Source organism: Musa acuminata, chromosome BXJ1-1, assembly GCF_036884655.1.
Source record: "Musa acuminata AAA Group cultivar baxijiao chromosome BXJ1-1, Cavendish_Baxijiao_AAA, whole genome shotgun sequence".
NCBI classification, from domain to species: Eukaryota; Viridiplantae; Streptophyta; class Magnoliopsida; order Zingiberales; family Musaceae; genus Musa; species Musa acuminata.
Genome location: NC_088327.1, coordinates 6,289,427 through 6,311,884, shown reverse-complemented (window position 1 = coordinate 6,311,884; position 22,458 = coordinate 6,289,427). Strand labels below are relative to the sequence as shown.

General features: G+C 40.7%; 3 protein-coding genes across 3 annotated transcripts; all 3 read right to left on the bottom strand.

Moving 5' to 3' along the window:
- Positions 1-69: 69 nt before the first annotated feature.
- On the bottom strand, positions 70-5,265 carry LOC135632993 (basic leucine zipper 19-like). Its single transcript, XM_065142009.1, has 3 exons — positions 4,880-5,265; positions 3,766-4,632; positions 70-504 (listed from the first exon to the last, which is right to left on the bottom strand). The coding sequence occupies exons 2-3, from the start codon at positions 4,565-4,567 to the stop codon at positions 479-481; spliced, it is 828 nt and encodes a 275-aa protein (XP_064998081.1). The 5' UTR covers positions 4,568-4,632; positions 4,880-5,265; the 3' UTR covers positions 70-478.
- A 259-nt stretch (positions 5,266-5,524) lies between these two features.
- Positions 5,525-11,135, bottom strand: LOC135633032 (rac-like GTP-binding protein 5). Its single transcript, XM_065142109.1, has 8 exons — positions 10,820-11,135; positions 10,379-10,579; positions 9,479-9,566; positions 9,253-9,362; positions 9,066-9,129; positions 6,056-6,120; positions 5,883-5,948; positions 5,525-5,794 (listed from the first exon to the last, which is right to left on the bottom strand). Exons 2-8 carry the CDS (start codon positions 10,475-10,477, stop codon positions 5,693-5,695), a joined length of 594 nt encoding a protein of 197 aa, XP_064998181.1. The 5' UTR covers positions 10,478-10,579; positions 10,820-11,135; the 3' UTR covers positions 5,525-5,692.
- A 1,991-nt stretch (positions 11,136-13,126) lies between these two features.
- Positions 13,127-18,212, bottom strand: LOC135680215 (beta-galactosidase 11-like). Its single transcript, XM_065194155.1, has 19 exons — positions 17,854-18,212; positions 17,303-17,398; positions 17,108-17,220; positions 16,936-17,002; positions 16,698-16,790; positions 16,441-16,581; positions 16,212-16,306; positions 15,864-15,969; positions 15,704-15,788; positions 15,484-15,602; positions 15,176-15,343; positions 14,890-15,071; positions 14,571-14,680; positions 14,374-14,483; positions 14,173-14,280; positions 13,996-14,097; positions 13,786-13,931; positions 13,366-13,711; positions 13,127-13,294 (listed from the first exon to the last, which is right to left on the bottom strand). Exons 1-19 carry the CDS (start codon positions 18,058-18,060, stop codon positions 13,163-13,165), a joined length of 2,526 nt encoding a protein of 841 aa, XP_065050227.1. The 5' UTR covers positions 18,061-18,212; the 3' UTR covers positions 13,127-13,162.
- Between the last annotated feature and the right edge of the window lie 4,246 nt (positions 18,213-22,458).

Genomic DNA, 22,458 nt, shown 5'->3' with positions numbered 1-22,458 from the left:
TGATGTAGTAGGATGATAAGTGAAGTTATCAAAACAAGGCCAAGCTTGAAGAACACTCGAGCATCCACAGGAGCTAAAACGCAGTATGCATTCACCAGTAAATTAAGGACTTTGAAGACATAGTCCAACTAAAATACAAATGTATCCATAAAGTTCCCTATTGTAACTATTCCAATCAAAACATCTGAAACTGTTACAATTGGAGTGTATTTGATAATGCATCTGATCATAGCTTCATCCAGAACAGTCTTGTTCACTTAATTCTACCTTGTACATCATATTTAGTCTTGAAGGGGAAAAATAAAAACAAAGAAACTAACTGGAAAATCAGTAGACAAATTGATAGTTCAAGGATCGTCAAAGATAGCTACTGAGTTCAATTCATAAGGCTACAGATTGGAATAAAAAGTAAGACCAAAAGAAAGCTGAGCCACTACTGATTCACAACTTCAACCACCATGGATGTTTGGAAAACAGATCATAAATCCTCTGCTGCATGAGCACCTACAGAAACCAGCAGAAAAGGAACAATAAGAAAGTGAAAGAAAAACAAGTTATAGGCCAAAAAAGTAAAAGAAAAAAGATAGAGGACGAGAAATCTGAACATGAGTATCACAAGAGCAACATGATATGAGCATCTTCTGTAAGTGAACAAAATAAGCACAATTCTATGTTTTGTCAGGACTAGTACATAGTCAGGTCGGCAGCACAAATCACGGCATGTGCCTCCCAACACCACACTGAAAGAAAATTCCATAGCCTGTGCCTACACCATGTGTTGCTACGGTTCATACCAATCCAGCTGAGGATCGACACGGGTTGGGTATCCAAAATGTCAAACCATGAAAATAAGTAATAATTCAACACAAACAATATGTTTCCACTAAAACTGCAGGAAGTAAGACACACGTTCTTGAATGCCATACATATTAAGCATTTTCCTAAGGTTTTCATTTCCATATCCAATGCAAAACAACAAGAATTATAAAGAAACTAGAACTCCAAGGTAGATATGGTGACAATACAAGAACTAATTCAAAGTCATCACCAGATACAGAAATGTGAAAGAATATGACATTTAAGTTTGCTGTATACGCGCTCCAAGCCACTCAATTTTCAGAAAGCTAATTCTGCAATGTTTAAAAATCCAAGTCATTGCAGAAAGCATGAAAACCACATGCTTATCATCAATAATATGTTCTGTTTCCTAAACGTATAAATACAATAGTTTTTTGGATCACTAAGGGCTCTTTGCAAATTACCATTTTGACATGTCCAACCCATCAATAGCTCATTTTTTTATAAAACCAACCAGTTGCATGACCATGTTACATTTCCTTCTGAAACAGCCAAAAACTCTAATTGCCAACGGTTCAAATTTTGCTCATCTAATGTTAACATAAGAAAGATTCTTCAACAACAAGTCAAACAAAGTTGACAGCAATATGAGTACCAACATATAATTTTTCTTTGTGTATCTTGCAACTAGAGTCCAGTAGACAATGTATAATAATACACTAGCACAAAACAAAGTAGTTCCTGATGGTGTTCAGGCAACGCAATAGAAAGTTCAAAATGTTTCTTAATTTCTAATGCATGTATTCTAAGGTGATTGAATTGATATCTTTTCAGCTCCAGAATTATTCTATGGTTTTGGACTCGGTTTAGTCTATAACTTGTTACTTATCAGAAGAAAGGGAACAGTGACTATCAACTTTTAAAGAATAATCTTGGAAAACTAGCTGACATATCAACTTGATATGTTTCACATGGAGATGATATCAAAAGAAAATTCAAATAATTTTGTAGATTATTATTCAATCATGTTTCATCAAATTGGCAAATTTTCTGTATTAGTTCCATGATTAGTTCATTGTGCAATAAACATAACTAAAATCACCAAGAAAGTCCAATCTAATACAAGGTACACATCATTTTCATCCTAGGTTATATCCAGTGAGCTTGGCATCTCCTCTTCCACGGTCTTCGGCCCATATGTATTCAGTTGCACTTTGAACTGCATAGTGATGGGAGATTGTATTGGTGCAAGCAGGGCATTTTATCCAGGAGCCCATTTGCAGCAAAGCTGCACAAGATTCACTATTTATGCAAACCATGTCGCTTGGTTTTTAAGGTTTAACAATTACACTTCAACAATAAGCCTTAGACTTAAAAACTAAAATCGTAGTTAAGCACAAGGCCATTTGAGTGAAAAAAAAAACTAATCAGAGATCTAGACACCATATCAAATACATTTGAACTCTAGGCAAACATATCTTCAAACTTGGATATATTTCCACCAACAGCATCGGAAAATGAGTAATGGCGCTCAGGCAACCTTCAGCCTATTCCCATCTTAACAATGTATTGTTTAAGCAACCAAATATAGATGTAATAGTAGTGAAATGTTTTCCTTTTTTCAAGGTCATGTCAATTTTTCCCCTCTCCTCAACTTCTCCCCTCCTCTTCTTCTTCCCCTGCTATGGCTATCATTCATGTCAAGTGTCTGACTCCTTTTGCCCATCCTCCCTTCCATTGTTCCCTTCTCTTGTCTCTCTCCTATTGTACTCTAAATAAACTAAACCAACCTTGTCGATGGACTTAGGGACCATGAAATACCTCAACAATTGTTCATCATTTAATCACCTGGTGGTACTACGATGACTTCATATAAATTCCAAGCATTTCTTGTCCTAGTGACACCAAGTGTCCATACAAACAATTTGCAGCTATGTTGCACTAATCTTTTGGATATATTATGTGTTCCACACAAATTAACCAAGCAACATAATTAACAACATACATACATACCTGAACAAAGAGAAAGGAATTTGGGAATGCAACTTGGTGCAACTGGATTAAGGAATGTTCCTCTCAAGTTGCTCAATAATGCAATTGAGCCAAGCCGTGCTTTAGCATTTTGGTTGGTTTAAATTCAACTTGACTTTGAGACAAAATTTAAAGCTCTTTCTTTAGAAAACTTATCGAATTTGAAAAGTTTGAACTCATCATGAGCTCAATGGATCCAAATCCATGCTCTTCTCAAGCTTGAATATCATAAGCATATAAAATAGAATTCGATAGATAACACCATAACTCCTTAAACCTTAGGGTAAATGTCAATTGGGTGACTGAACTAAATTGTGCAGAGAACTCCATGTATTAATGTGTTGATCTAGTCTTATTGTCAACTTGTATTCATAAGATGTAACAAAAACTAATACAGTTGCATGATAAGAATTGTCTTGCCAATCTGGTTATCTGCATCCAACTTATACAATGTGCTTTGTGTGGTTCGGAAACCTCATAGGACAACTTGAACTACTTCCATTGATTTGTCAACCTATATGAGCATGATGGATAACCTTTTTCACTGTCATTTATGTCAGGTTGACAATCAAATCCTACCATCGAACTAGATCAACTTCCTATCACAGTTTATAGATGAAAATTAGTGGTCAGACTTAATTGAAGCATTAAGTATAGTTTAAACAGGTGGTCTTAGTTAATCCTTACAGGCCAATTGATATATGCCCAATTTCAAAGATCAGTGATGCAGTTACCAATAGGATCAGTTTGATTCGTCTGACGATTACAACATGGATTTCAAGGTTATTAAAATCGTTCATGCCCACCATTATAGCTGAAGCAAATTATACATGCAAAACATAGATATATAATTAACCAAAATATGTATTGGAGAGAGCAGATAACAACTGAAATATATTGGAAATATCACTTAACCAAAATGGAAAACAAAATCACCTTCTATCTTTGTGGTATTAGACGAGCAATCAACTTGTCTTGCAGGCCCTCTTCCACAGCCAAAGAAGTTCTTAGATCCAGAGGTTGAACTCCCCATGCACTGGATGTTACCAATCTCACAGTGTCGAACACCCTGACCATTAAATGCACCATTTTCTCCAATGTTCTTTCCTTGCATCCCTGGATGGAGGCAGGAAACCTGATCATCACAACGGAAACCACATGAGTTTAGAACCTGGGCATCACCCAGCAGGTTTGCTTGGAACGCATTGGAACCAATATCTCCACTCCCTTTCACCGGTTTCTGATAAGGAAAAGTTCCGATCTCTCCTTCAATCCTCCCCCTTAGATCTACAAGCAAGCATCTCAGCCTTGCAACCTCAGCTTCGAGGGCAGCTTGGTTCTGAAGTCTCTTCACCAGTTGCTGATTAATCAATCTTAGTTGAGCAATCTCCTCCTCCAGAGACGCCGCATGAGCTTTCTTCTTCTCCCTGTACTTCCGAACAGCTTCTCGATTACCGCAAGACCTTTTCTTTGTCGAAGAGTTCTTCTCCACAGACTCGGCAGTCTCATCCGCCGCAGCAGTGAGAATTTTGGTGTGGACATGGAGGCAAGTATGGGTGTGAGAGAGGTCAGGCCCGGGAGGGTTGCAAGTGTGGGTATGGGTGCATGAATGCTGCTGGCTCTCGTTGAAGATGTTGTCGAAGAAACTATCCATTGAGCAGCTACTTGGAAGATCTTCACCAGCACTCGGGCCAGAGAAGACCTCCGGATTAGAGAAATCGACGTCCCCTTCGTCCATAATCAAGAGCGAAAGCTAACCAAGTGTCGATTTCGCGAAGGAATTCAATGGCCAGCGATCGATAGCTGTTACAAAAGGCGACAATTTTCAGATTCCAGACAAACACAATAAGGATCTCAACCAGCAGCGCACAAAGGAAAGCCGAAAAACCAGAACACCGGAAATACAAGATCAAGTAGAAACATCATCCAATGCGACGAACGTCGACACATGGCCACACCAATCACGAAAGTCGCGGAGCAAAGAAACGATTTTTAACCAAGACCAAGAGCAAAAGGCAAGGAATCGAATCAGGAAAAGCCACCAGAGAACCTCAAAATCGATGCTGATGAAGCAGGGAAAGCGACTCGATCTCCGCTGCAGCAGAAGAACAGGACCAAGGAATCCCAGATCCAACCGAGAGGGTGCGCTCCAAATCCCCTAACCCTAAAGGAGCAAAGACAGCGGCAGAAAGAACAGACAACACGAAGCTACTCCCAGTTATCGCGATCCACACATCGATCGATGGGAAACAAACGAGAGGGCGAGCGGAAACGAAGCCACGGATGCCACGCCGCTGCTTTATACGAATCTCTGAAAGGACGGTTCGATCAATCTTAACCGTCCAAGGCTCCGATTGTTGGAAACGTGAGATCAATCTCGAGCGTCCGATGTAGAGGGGACGGTGGAGGATTTTGATTCCGCGTCAGCGAAACGGGCTTGATGCTGATGCGTGAGTGAACTCCGCAGCACAGCCACAGACGAACAGAATCTATTTCGACACCCCAAAAAGAGAACACAGATTTGAGGCCATGGAAAAGAGCCGCAAATAGCTCACTGCAACAAACATGCAAAGACATGCAGCATCAAATGCACTAAGACAGATGCACGGCAAGCCATCTTGCAGATCCTAATCACTACACAAATCTATAGTAACACGAGTAATTGAGGTAAAAAAAACACCAAGTACAACATGTCTGCAAGTCAAACAGACTTCGAATATTTACCCAAACATCAGATGTGCATAGGAGGTTACATGATTGATAAATCTGCGACAGATCATAAGAGAGAAATGAAACCGATAACCTGAAGCTTCCATGACTTGCTGTAGGTCGATTACATATTTCTTGTTCATGTGCATAGTATTCACATGATGAAGCAACCCTTCTGCGACTTCCTTTTCTTCTTCTTCTGCTTGGGTGGCTGAAGTACCACTTTGATGGCGGCGTCAAAAACTCCCTTGACATTCTGCACAGTGAATTTGGCATGACGGTGGATATAGATGAGCAAGATATCATTATAAGCTTTAAATGTATGGTGAAGAGGAAGAACATACTTGCTGGGTCTTTGAACTGCATTCGATGTAGGCAGGAGCACCAATTACCTTCCTCAACTCTTCCCCCTTGAGCCGTACGAGAATTACCATAAGCAATTCGGCAAGGTGATATGGTACAGTAGAAGGAAAAAAGAAACAACAATTCAGGCTGCAGAATTTGCAGCAACTTGTACCTGTGCGGTGCTTATTGGTACAGCACTAGGGTGATCTACAAAAAATTGCGTGTCATCCCGGAGATCTGCCAACAAAGCCATGCACAATTATTTGCAACAAACAAAAAAGCCAAAATCCACCGAACATGATCAAGTTAGGATTATAATAGTGTGAGCGAAAAATAAACTACAGGAGAATGACTAACCAAGCAACATTCTTTAACACAAATTCCCTGACTCGTAAGTCATAAGAACAGTGTTAAAAGCTGATCTTATAAATCTGTCAACAGTCAAAGTGCCTGACAAAAGAGGTGAACCTGCATGCCATTCCACCATCCAAAGACCGGTACGTATACAATGCTGAGAAACACAAAGTCTAACTGAACACCCTTGATTCTGAAGTTTCAGAATACATGTAACATGCACTTACAACGACTTGATTAGTCAAGAAAACCTACCTTGGGCTAGTGGGATTAGACTAAGAAGTGCAACCAATTCTATATTTCCTAACTTTTAGAGCCCCAAGGGGATCCAAGAGCCTAAAATCCTTACCTACAGAACCGTGCACGAGAAGCTCCAAACTTCCAAATTAAACAAATATCTCTTGGTTTATGTATTTCTTCAGAATCTAGATATGAGATCCAGCATCTTTACAAACCTCTTATTATAATCATTGTCTTTATGAATAATGTAAAACATAATAAACAATTAGTAAATAGCATGGTTACTTCTGTTGATGCAAACCTTCAACATGAATAGGCACCATTGTGCATCCAACTCCGGAACTAGAAGCAATAGGATCTTCAAGTTTCCAAGAAAGCTGGAGCCATTTGCAAACTCAAAAGCAGTATATCAAAGACCAATACACACCCATTTAACAGAATTTTTCACTAGTGGGATAATATCTTGAATTATTTCTCATTGCTCTCACATATTTTAAGTAAAATATGATGAGCATAAAACAACAACCATAGTGCTTCAAAGTGTTACTAAATTGTTCAGTGTTCAGTGGAAATCTCTCGGAAACCCAACATCACCAGCTTAATCTCCCCTCTTCAGTCGTCACCGGAGTTAGTTGTGCAACATCATGTAATTCTAGTCACATCTATCACATTAATATCTCAACTGTCTCTGATATGATTACCCAAAATGCTTATGCTTATTGCCTCAGAATTCAGAATTTGACCGAGCATTGGTCCACATACCTTGCTTTTATACACTTGATCAGCAATGAAACCAGTTATCTTATTTCATGTGAAAAAAATAACATTCTGCCAGTAATAACTCAGGTTTCATTATTGACTTTCCACGAATGGATCATGTAAATAGATTACTTTCTGCTCTGCCTTCAAACTTCAATATGAACAACTATCCTTCTATAATCAATAACTGTTGATGCCAAATGGTGACGGTGGATAAAGTTTTGTTGAGGAACTTGTTTGCTCAATGAATGACATATTTCCATGTTGGCAAAATCTTCACATTCACGGTTCCATCATTGTCCCTATAATAATTCCGAACTCTAAAAATAGGAAACCAGACCAAAATCAAAGATGGCCATTAAGATGCTTGGCATGGTCAGTTCAAATTTGACCTGTTCTGGAGTCAGTTTGAGTTCAACATAAGCATATTCTTCATTGATTGTAAGCTTTAAACCAACACAGCCTGACCTAGATAACCTGCTCACCCGAAATAAAGCAAAGCTTACCTTAACCTGCCCACTTCACCTGATCTGATCTAATCTATTGAATAGGTTAACCTCCCTTGAAATACAGCAAAGCTTTCCTTAACCTGCCCACTTCACCTGACCTGATTTAATCAATTAAATAGGTTGTTCCAAGATAAAGAGATCCTGACAGCTGGTGTATTAGGTTGAAAGCTAATAGGATTGTGCTTGGAATAGCCCATTATACTCTTATTATATGTATCTGAAGATGCAATGAATGAAACTTTTTTCATGAAACAAAGAGAAGATTGTAGCACTGAAGCATGTGCTAATTGTACGGGGATTTCAGTAGAAGAAAAAATTATTTACCATAACTAAGGTAAAATTGGAAGGCATTCAAAGCTTAGAAAGAACAATAACTTACAAACCTTACAAGTAATTGAATATAAAACAAAAGTTAACAATTAAGTAAAACTAACATGCATAGAACTCGGGCAAAAACCTTCACTCCTTGTTTTATCTAAATCTGGCTGTACAGGAAGATGGTATATGTGCAATACCAAATTGAATCATCAGTATTAGAGCAAAGACACTGCTTTCTCCAGTGTTGTATGGAGAGAAAACAAATAGTGAACTGGAACAAGGAAAGTCAATCGGATACTTATTGAGTGATATTTGCAGCCATGGGAGATATACATGAGCATTAGCCACTACAAGTTCTTTCCAGTTAGCAAGAATGCAGAAGAACCACGTCATTGTTACTTACCTTTAACCATTCCAGGAAAGAATAGAATACAATATATGACATCATAAGCTTTTGAATCTAACCCCTACATATATACAAGCTACCTTGTTTATGAAAAGGGCAATTAAAAGGCTAAAATAGATGATTCTGGACATCATCAAAATGTACTTGCTATAGTCAAGTACAAGGTTTAGATAACAGTACTGAAAACCGGATCGGAATCATATTACACTCATACATAACAAGCGATATGGTATAGCAAAGCATCAGTGAACTAGTAAAATAAACAAAAAAAGGTTAACTGTCAATACCACCAAGAATGGTCAGTACACAACTATATGGATTCAAGATTTGATATTGAATGGTCAATTATACGTGGTTATAATGGAATCATAACATGGACTTTTGATGTTTCTATGTTTTCATTTGAATGCTCTTGGCACTATGTGATGCAACAACATAATCATAGCAATAAAAATATCAACAACTTCATGTGTGAATACGTATTACCTGCTTCACACAATAAAAATTTAAAAGACAGTATAACATGTATCTGGTATTGATATATGTATTGGTATAGCCATAAAATTGACCGAAAAGATCAAAGTCAAAATAATTACCAAGCTTTGTTCCAACAAGAACTATGGGCACACCAGGCGCATAGTGCTTCAATTCAGGAATCCACTAAAAGGTGAAAAAGGAACAAACCAGATAAGGAAAAGTGGAGAAGTAGTGAGTCGGCAGAGAAAACCAAGTTTGACAAAGCAGAAATTAATATTCATGAAAGAAAAGGGATCAATCTCTTGCCTTCTTAGCCACATTCTCATAGCTGGCTTTACTTATGAGAGAGAAGGCCAGCAGAAAAACATCTGCACCCCGGTAGCTCAAAGGCCTTAGTCTGTTGTAGTCCTCCTGGCCTGATCCAATAAAGAATAACATCACATCGAGTGCATTATAATGCAAATGAGGGCCTTATTACAGAAGTAAAAAGTATGAAACAGGTAATCAAGCAAAAGAAAATGCAAAACATTACCTGCAGTATCCCACAAACCTAAATTAACTGTGTTGCCATCGACCACTACATTTGCACTGAAATTGTCAAAGACCGTCGGGACATAATCCTGTCATCATAAAAATAGAACTTATATCTAAGATTTACAAAAAAGAACCATAACCACATTTATCTCTCTAAGCTATAACCAACAGCAAAAAGTTTATAGGGAAATTAAAATTATGTCCAAATTAAATGAACTTCATAGGACCAGATGCTTCAAAATGTTGGCATGTGGAATATCATATCCAGGACCAGGAAGAAAAGAACTAGGCTCATGTCTGAAAGTAATTACGAAAGATGGTTCTTTGGTGCATGATGCATAGCTCCACAAATCCAAATTGATGCTGAGGCTTCGTACAAAGCATTGTCTCGGATTCGACACTCGTGAAACTCGATCTCCAAACATCTCACTAAAATATGACCTGTCTGGACATGACTGACATGCTCTCCAATAAAATGGAGTTAGGAGATTGTGCTGCAGAAACACAAAATCCACGAACCATTTTTTCTTTTCCTGGGATCATTGCCAGAAAAGAGAAACAACAAAAAGAAGTTTTTTTCTTGCGAGTACATCACAAGATATAAGCATCGGCTAAAAGCAATAGCATGCTCATGATATATTGCACATTTAGTTAAATAGGTATTCAAACCGGATAAAAAACGTAGCAAACAATGGAAGGATATATTTTCGAAACACACTGCCTTAAACAACACGAAAAAAGCATAAATCCTCGATTCTAGCTCCCTCCCTCCCTTCTCCCCTTCCTGAAGATTAGACCCGAAAAAGGACGGAAAGCCTGCAATTTTCTCCCAGAAGCACACGCAAACCATCATGAAGCACCTAAAATATCATAAAAGATGGGATTTTTCGGCACTCACCGTGGGAAAAGTGTTGCTGGTGTACGATATGAGCATGCAGGTCTTGCCGACGGCGCCGTCCCCCACCGTGACGCACTTTATAAACCTGGATGCACTCATCTCATCGGCCGGTGCCTTTCCCCCCACAAAACGCCGCCTTTCTCTCTCCTCCTCGTCCGGTGAGTCCTAGTCGGCCTCCGCGCGGCTCTAGCTAGTGCACATCTGAAAGCGCCAAGAGGAAGCCCCACATTGCTCAGCCGACCCAAAGGCCTCCATCGAGGACAAAGGGGAAAGAAGGAAACAGCCCTAACCCTATCTCCGGAGGGAAAGGAGATCCACAAAGAGATCAAGAGATCACCTTTGGGTTCCCTTTCCTCCTCCTTCTCGCCCCCTGTTTCTTTCCCCTAAAGAAAGGGCGAGCAAGATAGAGAAAGAGAAAGAACGAGAGAGCGACGCACGAACCTTCGGCTGTCGGGGGTTGTAAAAAAATCCTTCGCCAGAAATGGTGCGGTTGAATCGGTCGCCGATAAGAGGCAGCGAGCGGTGAGGAGATCAACAGCGTGGAAGGGAAGAGGATATGTATATTTGGGAGTTGTGCTGTGAATTATTCATCTACAGAAGCAGCACTAAATGTGTGCGAGAGAGAGAGAGAGAGAGAGAGAGAGAGAGAGGAGAAGAAGAAGACATGGAGAGGGAGAGCGAACGGAAGGCAATTGACACACAGTTCAACGCCAGCTAGCATCATTACGCCTCTTCTTCTCTTCCGTCTTCCCCACAAGTTGAGGAAAGATTGACTGTAATGTTTTCTCATGGGAAAATGATATATATATATATATATAGCAGGAAAATATTTATAATATTTAAGATTTATTTGATTAACATCTTATTAATTCGATCTGATTTTTCTAGCAAAAATAATCAGTATAATACTACACAGTTAATAGAAGTTAGAATTTAATCGGTGTAAAAATATCTCATACCTAATTTAATATAAAATAATAATAATTTAGTTTTTAATCTCAATCAATAAAGTTATACAAAGGAGTGAGAAACTTTGATGGTTGATAGTGAGGTGTTGGATTAAATATCATGTTCACCAATTATACTTGGCAACAAAATTATTTAGGCAAAATTATCTATATATCCATCTTTATACTTATATGTACTATGTTAAATTTGATAGTTTATGCATATGGTTTTACTCAATCACTCAATTGATTGTTATTTGGATATTAATTAAAAATTTTAATTTACATTAGTATCTTATTAGAAAATTATTATGATGATAAGAATATTTTTTTTAAAATTATAATATATATATATTAAGATTAAATAGGGATTTTTTTATTTTAATATTTTGATATTTTTTATGTTTTTAAATCAAATAAAAATGTAAATTTAAATCAAATTATAATATATTTCTTCAACATACATATTACTGATGCTTTACAATTCAAAATTTTACTTCCAACTTCGCATCAATCCTCCAATGTCTTCGGAACATTGTTTTATCGTGACCTAAAGGATTTATCTCGATCTGAGTCATTATTTATTTTTCTTATAATATTACTTATTTTAAGTATGTTTTGTGATTCAAAAATTTAATCACATATAACTTTTCATTCATTAGAATATTTGAGTAATTTTATCGAATATCCCATATTAATTTTATCGAACATATTTGAATACTCAATCCCTTGAATTTTTTATTTTTATTATACAATGACTTTCGAGATAGATCATCAAATATCATCAAAATGACTTTCAAGATAGATTCAACTTGATTTTATAATGTGGATATTATATATATATATATATATAATTAAAATCTATAACTAAATATGTTATGATCATATATATATTGTAATTGTGATACTAATTAAATATACTTGCTTGCTCTCTCGGTAAGCAAATAAGTCATTTCATGCTTGCTTATCTAGGAGGCATGAAGAGTTTGATGGACAGTGATCCTCCCCACCTAAGCCTCTAATTGGAACTCTGTGGTCATCCATGACAACAAGTCTCACCTCATAACACCATTTCCAATTTCCAATGTGCACAAATCTTTCATCTTGACCATACAAATATAAATATACAACATGCAAAGTAGAAGAAGACATGCAAAGATTAATTGAAGTATTAAGTTACAAAAAAAATAGGAACATAGAACTACATAGGAAATAATTAAATGATTTACAATGAATTGAATAGTGCTATCATATGCTAACATCAAGCATGTATTGATAAATATTCATGAGAATAAGGAACAAAATCTTGCTTCATATATAGTTTACAACATATCTACCACTTCAATGTCATTTGAGGCAAAGAGTGTCTCTTAGCTTTGACTACTTGAGTAAGTTAGGAAACAACATGCATAATAAGGTGGGACTTATTTATGGTTACCATATCCTATCATTTCTCATTCACATTTACACAAATTTTTAATAATTTTAAATATTTATTTTTTTAATTTATTTTTAAATACTAGATATCAATCAATTATTTGATACAAAGCTTTGATAACAAATATGACTTGATCGAATAACTAATGAGTCGAATGCATCAAAAGTCGCACGTGTCACTGAGAGATTTCATTAACCATTATAATAAAGATCTCCAAATTGGTAGCGTAGTACACAAGACTACACTTGCTACCGAGACAAAGCAAGCTCACGAATCATCATCATCTCCATCTCCATGTCGACAAGGAAGACTTAGTCCTCAAGATTCCATCAGATCGACTGTTCATGGTGGTACTCTATCAGCAACACTCTCCATCTTCACTCGAAGAGACCGCAGAGATCAATCCTTCTTGCTCTTCCGGGCGCACTTGGCCTGGACTGCGAGAGTGGCCGTCGTCCCCGGGCACCCAGCGTCCGCGCCGTATGCCTCCGCCGAGACCGGCAGTGCGCAGGACTCCTTCCCCAAGCAGGCCTGCCATGGCGGAACAGTACGAGTCAGTGGGAGAACAAGCTGGCGTTGGTGGCTTCCATGGAGACCATTACCTTCTCGACCACGCTCTTGGCCTGCTGCGTGTGGCAGCTGCCAACGGTGAAGTTGCCGCACATGCCGTCGGGGTTCCCGAAGCTAGCGAAGACGATGGAGCGGATCACCTTCTTCTCCCCGCACTTGAGGCGGGCCTCCGGCTTGGCGTCGCCCACGACGCTCCGGATCTGGCTGTCCTCCCTCGACCACGTCCCGATCTGCGCCGGGTGCTGTGCCGACACGAAGGTGCAGATGTTGTCCCGCTTCACCGTTAGGATCACAATGTCCTTCGGCTTCCCCCCGTGCTCCTCGAAGACAACCATCAGGTTGTTCTTCGGCTTCAGGAACGACCGCGGCACGTGGTAGCTGCAACATGCAGCGTCTTAACACTGTGAGCTTGTTTGTGCATGGCGACTAAGAGCTTGATGATGATGACTTACATTGACTGAGAAGCCTTGCCGAGAGGACTTAGGTAGGAGACCCAGAAGCGACCGATGCTTTCGCCATTGATCCACACCTGTCCTTTCCCCATGGAGTTCATGTCCACGGCGACCGGGTCGTTCCCCGAAGGAGCATCGAAGTATCTCTGGGAAGGACCTCATGTCAAGCACGGTCTACTGTGATCGAACAAGGATCATCTCATCGTTTACCTTGTACCATGTGACTGCAGTGTCACTCTGAGCCTCCTCCCACTTGACAGCGTTCGCTCTTTGCTCATCGAAAATGCCCAGATTCTCTCCGGCCAATCCAACCTGTAGGACGAGAAATCCAACTCAATTTACAGTTTTGACTCCGGAAACTATAAGGTTGTACGGTTCTTCATGTACCTGGTGCCTCCACAGATTCTGCGACAGATCCAATGTGCCGGCATTGAGACCTTGGATGACGACGGTATGAACACCAGAAAGCCTGTGTTCCAAATATGCTCCACTATCCTTCATGGAGGAACCATCAAAACTTGAATCAGTAAGACATAATCATGCTTTGTCATGCAATCTAGTTCATCCTGTTTTCGATATGGATTTTACCGGCAATCCTACTGTCAATCCCAGAATGGCTATCTGGTTGACTCCTGCTTTTAGATCCATCGGCTTCTGGAAGACAAAACTCTTCTCGATTTTGGTCCCATGTCCAGATCCTGAAACAAGTATCAGATACGAACATCGTTAGAAGACGCATCATGGTGTTTCCCAGAATTGGTTGTTGAGGAACAAAAAGATGATACCTATGAATTTGCCATTCACAAAGGCATGCATAGCATGGCCAAGGTTTGATACTTGGAGCACAGGGCGGATGTCATGTCGCATAGGTAAATCATCGTCGTCCAACTTGAAGCTGAATTTTTATGAGGAGAGAAAATGATCACTAATTACATAGCATTCAGCTAACAGTTAGTCACGTTAGCGACAGCACGCATAGGATTAACATTCTTGAAGTAATCTGAATGGTCTTTCAGACAGGAAATCCAATCAAAGGATTTCGTTATGCTTAATTTGATGGCATCCAAACCATCTCCAGTCTCTTGAGGTTAAGGTTACAGTTACCTTGTTGTGTACCAGAGATAATCTGTGGTGTCCTTGGTCATGTTCAGAAGTTCCAGGGGCCCTTTTGCTGAGACATTGGCATCACGGGTGGTTGGAATATGCTCTGTGTACATCTGCCACTGGTTGTTCTCCTTTGTCGCCTTCGCTACGTCAAATGTCCTGGCATTGTGCTGAGAATTAACCTGTCAAAATGCACAAAAGTTACGCTACTGGCAATATTCTGTCGCTGGTTCTTGATAGTATTGCTGCAGAAGAATATGGTGCATGGTATTCGTGTTCTGTTTACCTGCTGACTGTTGAACACAACGGTCTTACAGTCTGGGAGGATGCTGATGGAGTGGCGAGGCAGATAGTACTCCACACCTCGGAAATTCACAACACCATCCTTTTTCGCATTGGTATTTGTTAGGAAGGCAACACAAACTTTACTCTCAGGTATCTCATACAATCTAGCCTGCAAGTCCAAGAACTCATCTTATTGCAGCAACACAGTTTGTTCATTAGGCAAGTACTTCAGTCATCAGATCCAACTCTTCTCTAAAGGTGAATAGGATCCAAGTGCTGATTGAGCTTGATAAATGTCACTCTGCTTACCTCAAAACCAGCATCAAATTTTTGGACAGAAGGAGTCCCCCATAGCAATCCCTTCCTGCACAACTTCAGCGCATTATGTAAGTCCTTCAGATGGCCCCATTTGGGCTCTTTCTGCAAACCTGAATCATGATAAAGCGGTAGAAATAATGATTTCAGAATGAGTTAGACAAGGAAACCAAAAGGACAAAGAGATCAGGGATCAAGGTTCCTGGAATCTGACCATATTCATCGAGTGGGGCTTCATCATAGTATCTAGTCATCACAAAGGCAGCACCAGTCCTCCCAAAATTGGTTCCTCCATGATACTGAATACAGCCAGATGTTAGAGGATTACATGTTTATTCTTATATTAGACATGATTTCAGAGCAAAACTCCATACCATGTAATAGTTTGTGAGTGTGCCATTCTTTGAGAAGAAGCGTGCCACAGAGTATGCCAGATCCTCTGCTGATCTTTGAGATGGTGGGTCACCAAATACTCTATATCTGAAATAATCAGAAAGGATTTTTTAGCACAATGCAAAACCAAAATCAGATTCCCGTGTGTCAAAATGAAGGAGCTACTTAAAATCTAAGGCACTCAAATCAGATTCATTTCTGCAATGATGCAGACCATTTTAGAGATAATATTTGTTCTAGTAGTTGTTTTTTTCTTCTGAAAATCACATTTTTGTGTGTTCACTGGAGTGACAGGAATTGAACAGAATCGATACCGAATGCAAACTTACTGAGCAGTCCAGTTCTCAGTCCACAAGGCAGGCTTGCTCGGATGGTTAGGCCCTGCAAAAGTATCTCCACAGTTCCTTCCATTGCATGCGTTGATCTACATGTGACACGATGGTAATTGGATCAGACAACTACATGGTCATCCATCTTTACAACTGTGAATTTTTTTAGCATCCATCGGTATCATTAATCTAAAATTTCACCAAATTGAATCCAATTGAAAGAACATACCACTGGACCAGGAGCATTGTTCTGTTTGCACATCACCCATGGGACTCCGACGTTGAGCCCAACAGCCATGTTACCGGCCCACTGAATGTAATCAGCGCCACCTTGGAATGCCCGTGCCACATTGTTGTATTCATTCTCGATCTATTGCATTCAGAGTCATGCAATGATTCAGTCAGTAAACTATCGTAATTGAACAGTGAGGTAAATGAGGAAGCAACCACGAAAAGAAAGAAATGCAAATCTTGAGTTAATTGAACCTGTGCTAGAATGATGGGACCTCCTTGAGGGGCAAATAGCTTCTCATCGTTCATCTTTTGCACAATCATCTTTGTAAACCTTTCCATATGGGACTGCATGAACAAATCAACAACTTTACCAAGAGGAGCTTAGCAACATGTCAATGGTTCTTGGCTTATGCATTTATACAGATAGCACACGAATCACGTATGCTTGGTCTGACTCCAGGCGCTGAAAATAATTAGAGAGTGCAATTACCATGTAAGGTTGGTTGTTTGTTCGGAAAGTGATGTTGGAGACCTCCCTGAGCCAATAAGGCAACCCTCTGCAATATATCAGAGAAGACAGCATTAGAATGACACTGATGGTATTTGTAAGCGATGTAAACAATGCGAAAGCAGCTGCACAAGAAAAGCCCACTGCCACACACCCATGATTCCATTCTGCTTGAATGAAGGGGCCGATCCGAAGGGTCACATACATCCCGTGCGCTTGCACCAACTTGATGAATTTCACCAAGTCATATCTTCCTTCGAAATTGAACTGTTGCAAGCAATCAAATTCTCAGTTCAATGATCTGGGGCATGGGTTGGTCTCCGCAAAGGCAGCGTGCGGGTAGCCTTACCTGGCCATACAAAGGCTCATGGGCGTTCCAGAAGACATATGTTTGGATCGTGTTCAACCCGCCTTCCTTAGCCTTCTTGATGATGTCCGGCCACATCTGATCACCAAGAAGAGATACTTCTCATGAGCACCTCAATAATCCCAACAGTTTAAACCATTAGGAAAGGACCTAATCTACATTGAATTATAGAATCCCCTCATGTGCAAGTCGGATTATGAGTAAAACTGAAACCAAATTCATGATGTAATCGAATTAAAGAACAGCATTGCACAAATATATATCAAAGATTTTAGGAAAGGATACATTCTGATATCATCCCAAGCGAATGATGAAGGCCAACTAGAGAAAGACATTGTAGTGTGTTAATTAAATATCAGATGGAATCGAGAGGAGCAGATAAAGGCTTCGATCTCATAACCTAATCTGATACCATGATGATGATTTTAATTGGGGTTACCAATATGCTTTAAAATCACTAATAAAAATTTGGAATTGGATGACTAATGATCTCAAGAGCTTAAACAATGTCTTGAAAATGGCCCAATCTCTACCTCAGGAGTGCTTCGAGGGTAATGGACCGACCCCGAGAAGAGCAGCTCTCTCCTCCCATTGATGATCAACGAGCGGCCGTCGTAGGACACCCCTTGTTGGTCGGTGAGTTGGCGGGCCGCGTCGGTGCTGGGCAGGACGAGGAGGAGGAGGAGGAGAAAGAAGCCCGCGAGAGACCGCGTTGCCGCGGTCTCCTGCAGCGCTGCCATGGTTCTTCACCTCGACGGGGCAACGTGGTCTCGCCCTGGCTCGTCGAACGGACGCAGGAAGGTGATGCTAGGCTAACGGCGGAGGTGGGCCGCGCTCCCTCTTCTTTGCGGAAGAGGGGCGAGAGGAAGAGATCCGGATGCACCCACTCGGGTAGGGGAGGAGGGGGCGAGGAGTTTAAAGAGAGGAAAGAGGGGAGGAAGGCGAGGGAGGCTCGGTCTCCGGAGGCCGTGGGGAGGCCACGGAAAGGGCGGAGAAGCGTCCAAAGAATGGCCTTTTGCCATTGCTCGGCAGCGTTGGGCTCCGGTCGATGTGGGAGAGGCGGGAATCGTGGTGACGTTGACGCGGCCTCGCTTCCTCGAAGTGCAAATCCCATGCGTCCATTGAAAACGTCTATTCCACCATGAAAATTGATCTAAACCGTTCGTATTTTTCAAATAAAGATAAATATCATTAAACTGATTTTAGGATTGAATGGTTGAGATTAAAACTTGTAGTGAGACGGACGATTTAGATGAAAATTCATACCACTGTAATCCTGATCTCGTTCATCTGTCTGTTCTAAATAAAAACTCCATATCATAAAATTGATTTCATCAAAATTCATAGCTTTTGTTCAATTTCTTTAATCTTAACTATATTATAGCCTGCCTTTGGTTCTGTATGCTTTAGTTTTAGCGGTTAAGAAATGTTATTTCTGATCATACGTGATACGATATATTTTGGCAGCATGAACACGTCATAGCTGACACAGCATGCTAAGTCAGAGCCTTACGCCACATGTCCCATCCCAGGAGCTCGTACCAAGAAGATATGCCACATGTCTCATCCCGAGAGCTTGGGGCGGTGTTGTCTGACGTCGCTCTGCATGTCCCAGAACGGCAGCCGATCAGAAGAGTTGTCCTATCCCTCGGGGGTCGACGGTGACGTCGAATCGACGCACCATCAACCCTCGCGTCATAGTATAAAACCCCTGGCCGGCTTCCGGCCAGGGGGAGGCAGAAAACAAAAGGGAAAAAGAAAAACAATCCCTCTCGTTACTAACTTGCTCGTCGGAGGAGCCACAACCGAGGACCACTCGGCAGAGACCATTTTTGCAGGAGGGCGACCACTTGTTAACGACGAGGGACTAGGCACGGAAGCGTTAGTCGCTCGACAAAGTAGAGTTGTTAACCGGCCCCAATCTCGACCAACGCCAACAGCACTCCTTCCCGAGGGCTCGGCCACCTCATCATCTAAATCACCTCGCAGTAAGCTCCCAACATCGATCCGCGGACCTAACCGTGCTGACTCATCGGTCACCACATATTTGTTCATTAACAATACGAAAGATGTCAATGATGATTAGATAGGTTTGATTTGGCTCGTACATAAGAAACTTTAAGAAAAGACTTACACAAATATTAATGTCGGATAAAATTCTCCGTATGATTCTTATAACTCTTAAATCAGTAATAGAATAAAATAAAAATATTTAAATAAAATAATAATTGATCTTAATTAATATAATTTGATGAAAACTTTAAGAAAAAACTTACACAAAGATTAATGTCGAATAAGATTATCTGATTCTTATAACTCTTAACTTAGAATAAAATAAAAAAAATTAAATAAATAATAACCGATCTCAATTAATATAATCTGATGAAATTTTAATATAATTTTTTTTAATATTTTATTTTGATCAGGATCCTGAACATCCATTTCGATCTAACCAAGCTATCACGGAGCCCAAATTGAAATAAACATTTTTCCTATCATGATCTTATAAAGAGATTATAAGATTTAGGTCTTGATCCAACACATAGCTCACATATTCTTTATTTCTTATGAATTTATCATTAATATCCTAAATTATATAAAAATAATAATAAAGCTTGAAGCTCATTTTATATTTTTAAAATATAAAAGTTAGCTTATCAATTCATAGACAATGATTTCATAAACATCATCGATAGACTATACCAAACTAAAAGTATGCATTCTTCACATGGGTATAAGATGAACCCCATTATGTCTATATTTAGTTCAATTAAGATAAAAATAATAATGTCATTTGGTACATTATGTAACATAATGTACATTTGGTGAGGGTTAATGCCGGTCTGAACCCAAATAAAGGAAGAGATTCCTTTGATTCCCGGTCTGATATTATACACGGCCATAGAAAATGGTTAACATACAATTTTTATCCTTTCTTTATATTGTGAACTATCACTCTTAAAACATTTGATGCAAAGATTAATGATGTCATTAAATTGTGTTTTGTCGTAAACATGGGGAAGGAGTGTTATCGTTTGGCTCTCTGAGCTGTTTCCCACAACAAAAACTGTTTTCGACTAATTTCTACAACACCAGCATACACAGCATAGAGACTGCAAGGGATTCAGAACAAGGCGTAAGCTGAGCTCAAGACATGGTGACAGCATCTGCTCAACTCCATCCTACCACCAACAAGGAGATCGATTTAGCCTTCTACCTGAAAAGATTTAGGGTTTACGCATATAGGAAGCCGGCTGAGAGGGCCATGCGGACGACGGCGGCCTCCTCCTCCCCCAGCATGCCCCTCCTTCTCTGCTTCTGGATCATGGATCTCTGCTCCCGCAAACCCGACCCCAGCTTCCGAAGCTTGAAAGACACCCCCAAACCCCTCACCCCCGCCGCTGCCAATCTCAACCTTCTTCTTTTTCGACACCGGTAAGGCTCTCCCGTTCTTCCTGTACCGGATTCCGCACGCGTTGCAGAGCGACTGGCATCACACGTCACTGATCGACAGATCAGCCTTGCCTCGTTCCAAGAACAACACAAGGTCGAAGCGGGGGTAGTAGCAGTAGTGGTACCTTGGGGCCAGAAGGGCCGGCTCTCCAAAGAGGGGTTTTGGTCGTCCGGCAATCCGCACAGCACTTCAGCTGGCAGTCGCTGCTGCTTGCATCCATGGAGGGCTGCAGATCGAACGGAAGCAAGAAGCACAAATCCGACACGAGCCGTGTCGATCGAGAACAAGAAACAGGGAGCAAGAGAGGGGGCTCACCATCTCGTGAGTTGGATCATCCATCCTACCCTGTGATCCGTTGAATCATCAGGCCATGATTCGTCTGTCGATCGCCAATAGAACTAGCAGCTGAACCCTCTCCGATGAAGAATGGAAGCCCTTTGGAGACTTGCGGAGTGGAGGGAAACAGAGTCCATCACCGGGTGCCATGAGAAGGCTTGCGGCACAAGCTATCGCCGGGGGGATCGACCGACGGCCGGAGCAACGCCACCTGGTGTGGGGGAAGCCGTCGAATCAACGAGAGCGGGCACGTGTCGTAATAGGGCCGACGGTACCCGTACCCTGTTAACCTGCTCGCCGTCGCGAGGAGCGAGCTGGTGGTCACCGCCGGCCACGCCTGCCTTGGCGGCGGAGAAATCAGGAAATGACACAACTACCCTCGAAGTAACGTGGAGCATCAGAAAGACGCCACCTGAAGCGTCCTTTCAGGTCAATCCCACCTTAACAGTATCCCGCCTGTCTCCTCTGTGGACTATGCAGTATTGGAAAGGGAAGAACATTGCTGTTGCTCCCTAACTAGAGCTCGTGTAACAGACTGTGGTTATCAGACATCAAAGTACGAGCATAGGCTCCAAAAAAATATCATACGATAACACTTTTTTTAAAGTAAAACTATGCATTAAATCATAGGGTTTGCATACAAAATACTAGAAGGTGGGCACCTCTCTACCCTTGCTTAGACTTGTCTAATAATAGGTAAAGGTTCTTCCAAGAGGGGGGGAGGCTGCTTTGCATTTGGGCAGTTGCCATGGATGAATGGGCCAGTACTCGGCGGAAAGTAATTTGGTGGACAGATTAGACGAGTTGTTAAGAAGGGGTAAGAGCTTTTTGGAACAGATGGTGGCCTTCACTAGGTGAATGTTCCACCCATTAAGTCTTACTAATAGCTATCTGAGGAGACTAGTCCGGGAAGGAGGGGCTTTCGCTGGTTGTGAAGGTGCTACGGTGGTGGGACCATTGCCGAAATAGGTAGGGGCGGTGGCCTGGGGGTCAGGATGGCTCTCCGTCCGAAATGGCTATGTCAACCTAAGAAACCTTAAAGCAGCTCTTAGTCAATTCCACCTACTCAAGCATGGTCATGTCAACGCTTAAAAGGGCATCTGCAATAGTCAACATCAATGTTAGTAAACAGAATAAAAGAAAACATGCAGCTAAGATCATTAGTTTAACATTATAAGCAAATCAACACCTATAGAGACAGTTCTGAGAATGTAGTTGTGGCAACGGGTTAGTAGAGCACTTAAACAAATTGGTACAAAGAGTTGGTGAAATTTTAGATCATACAAAATCTAGATAAACACAATCTAAAAATCCAGCAGCCAATCGATCGCATTAATTCATGCTGACT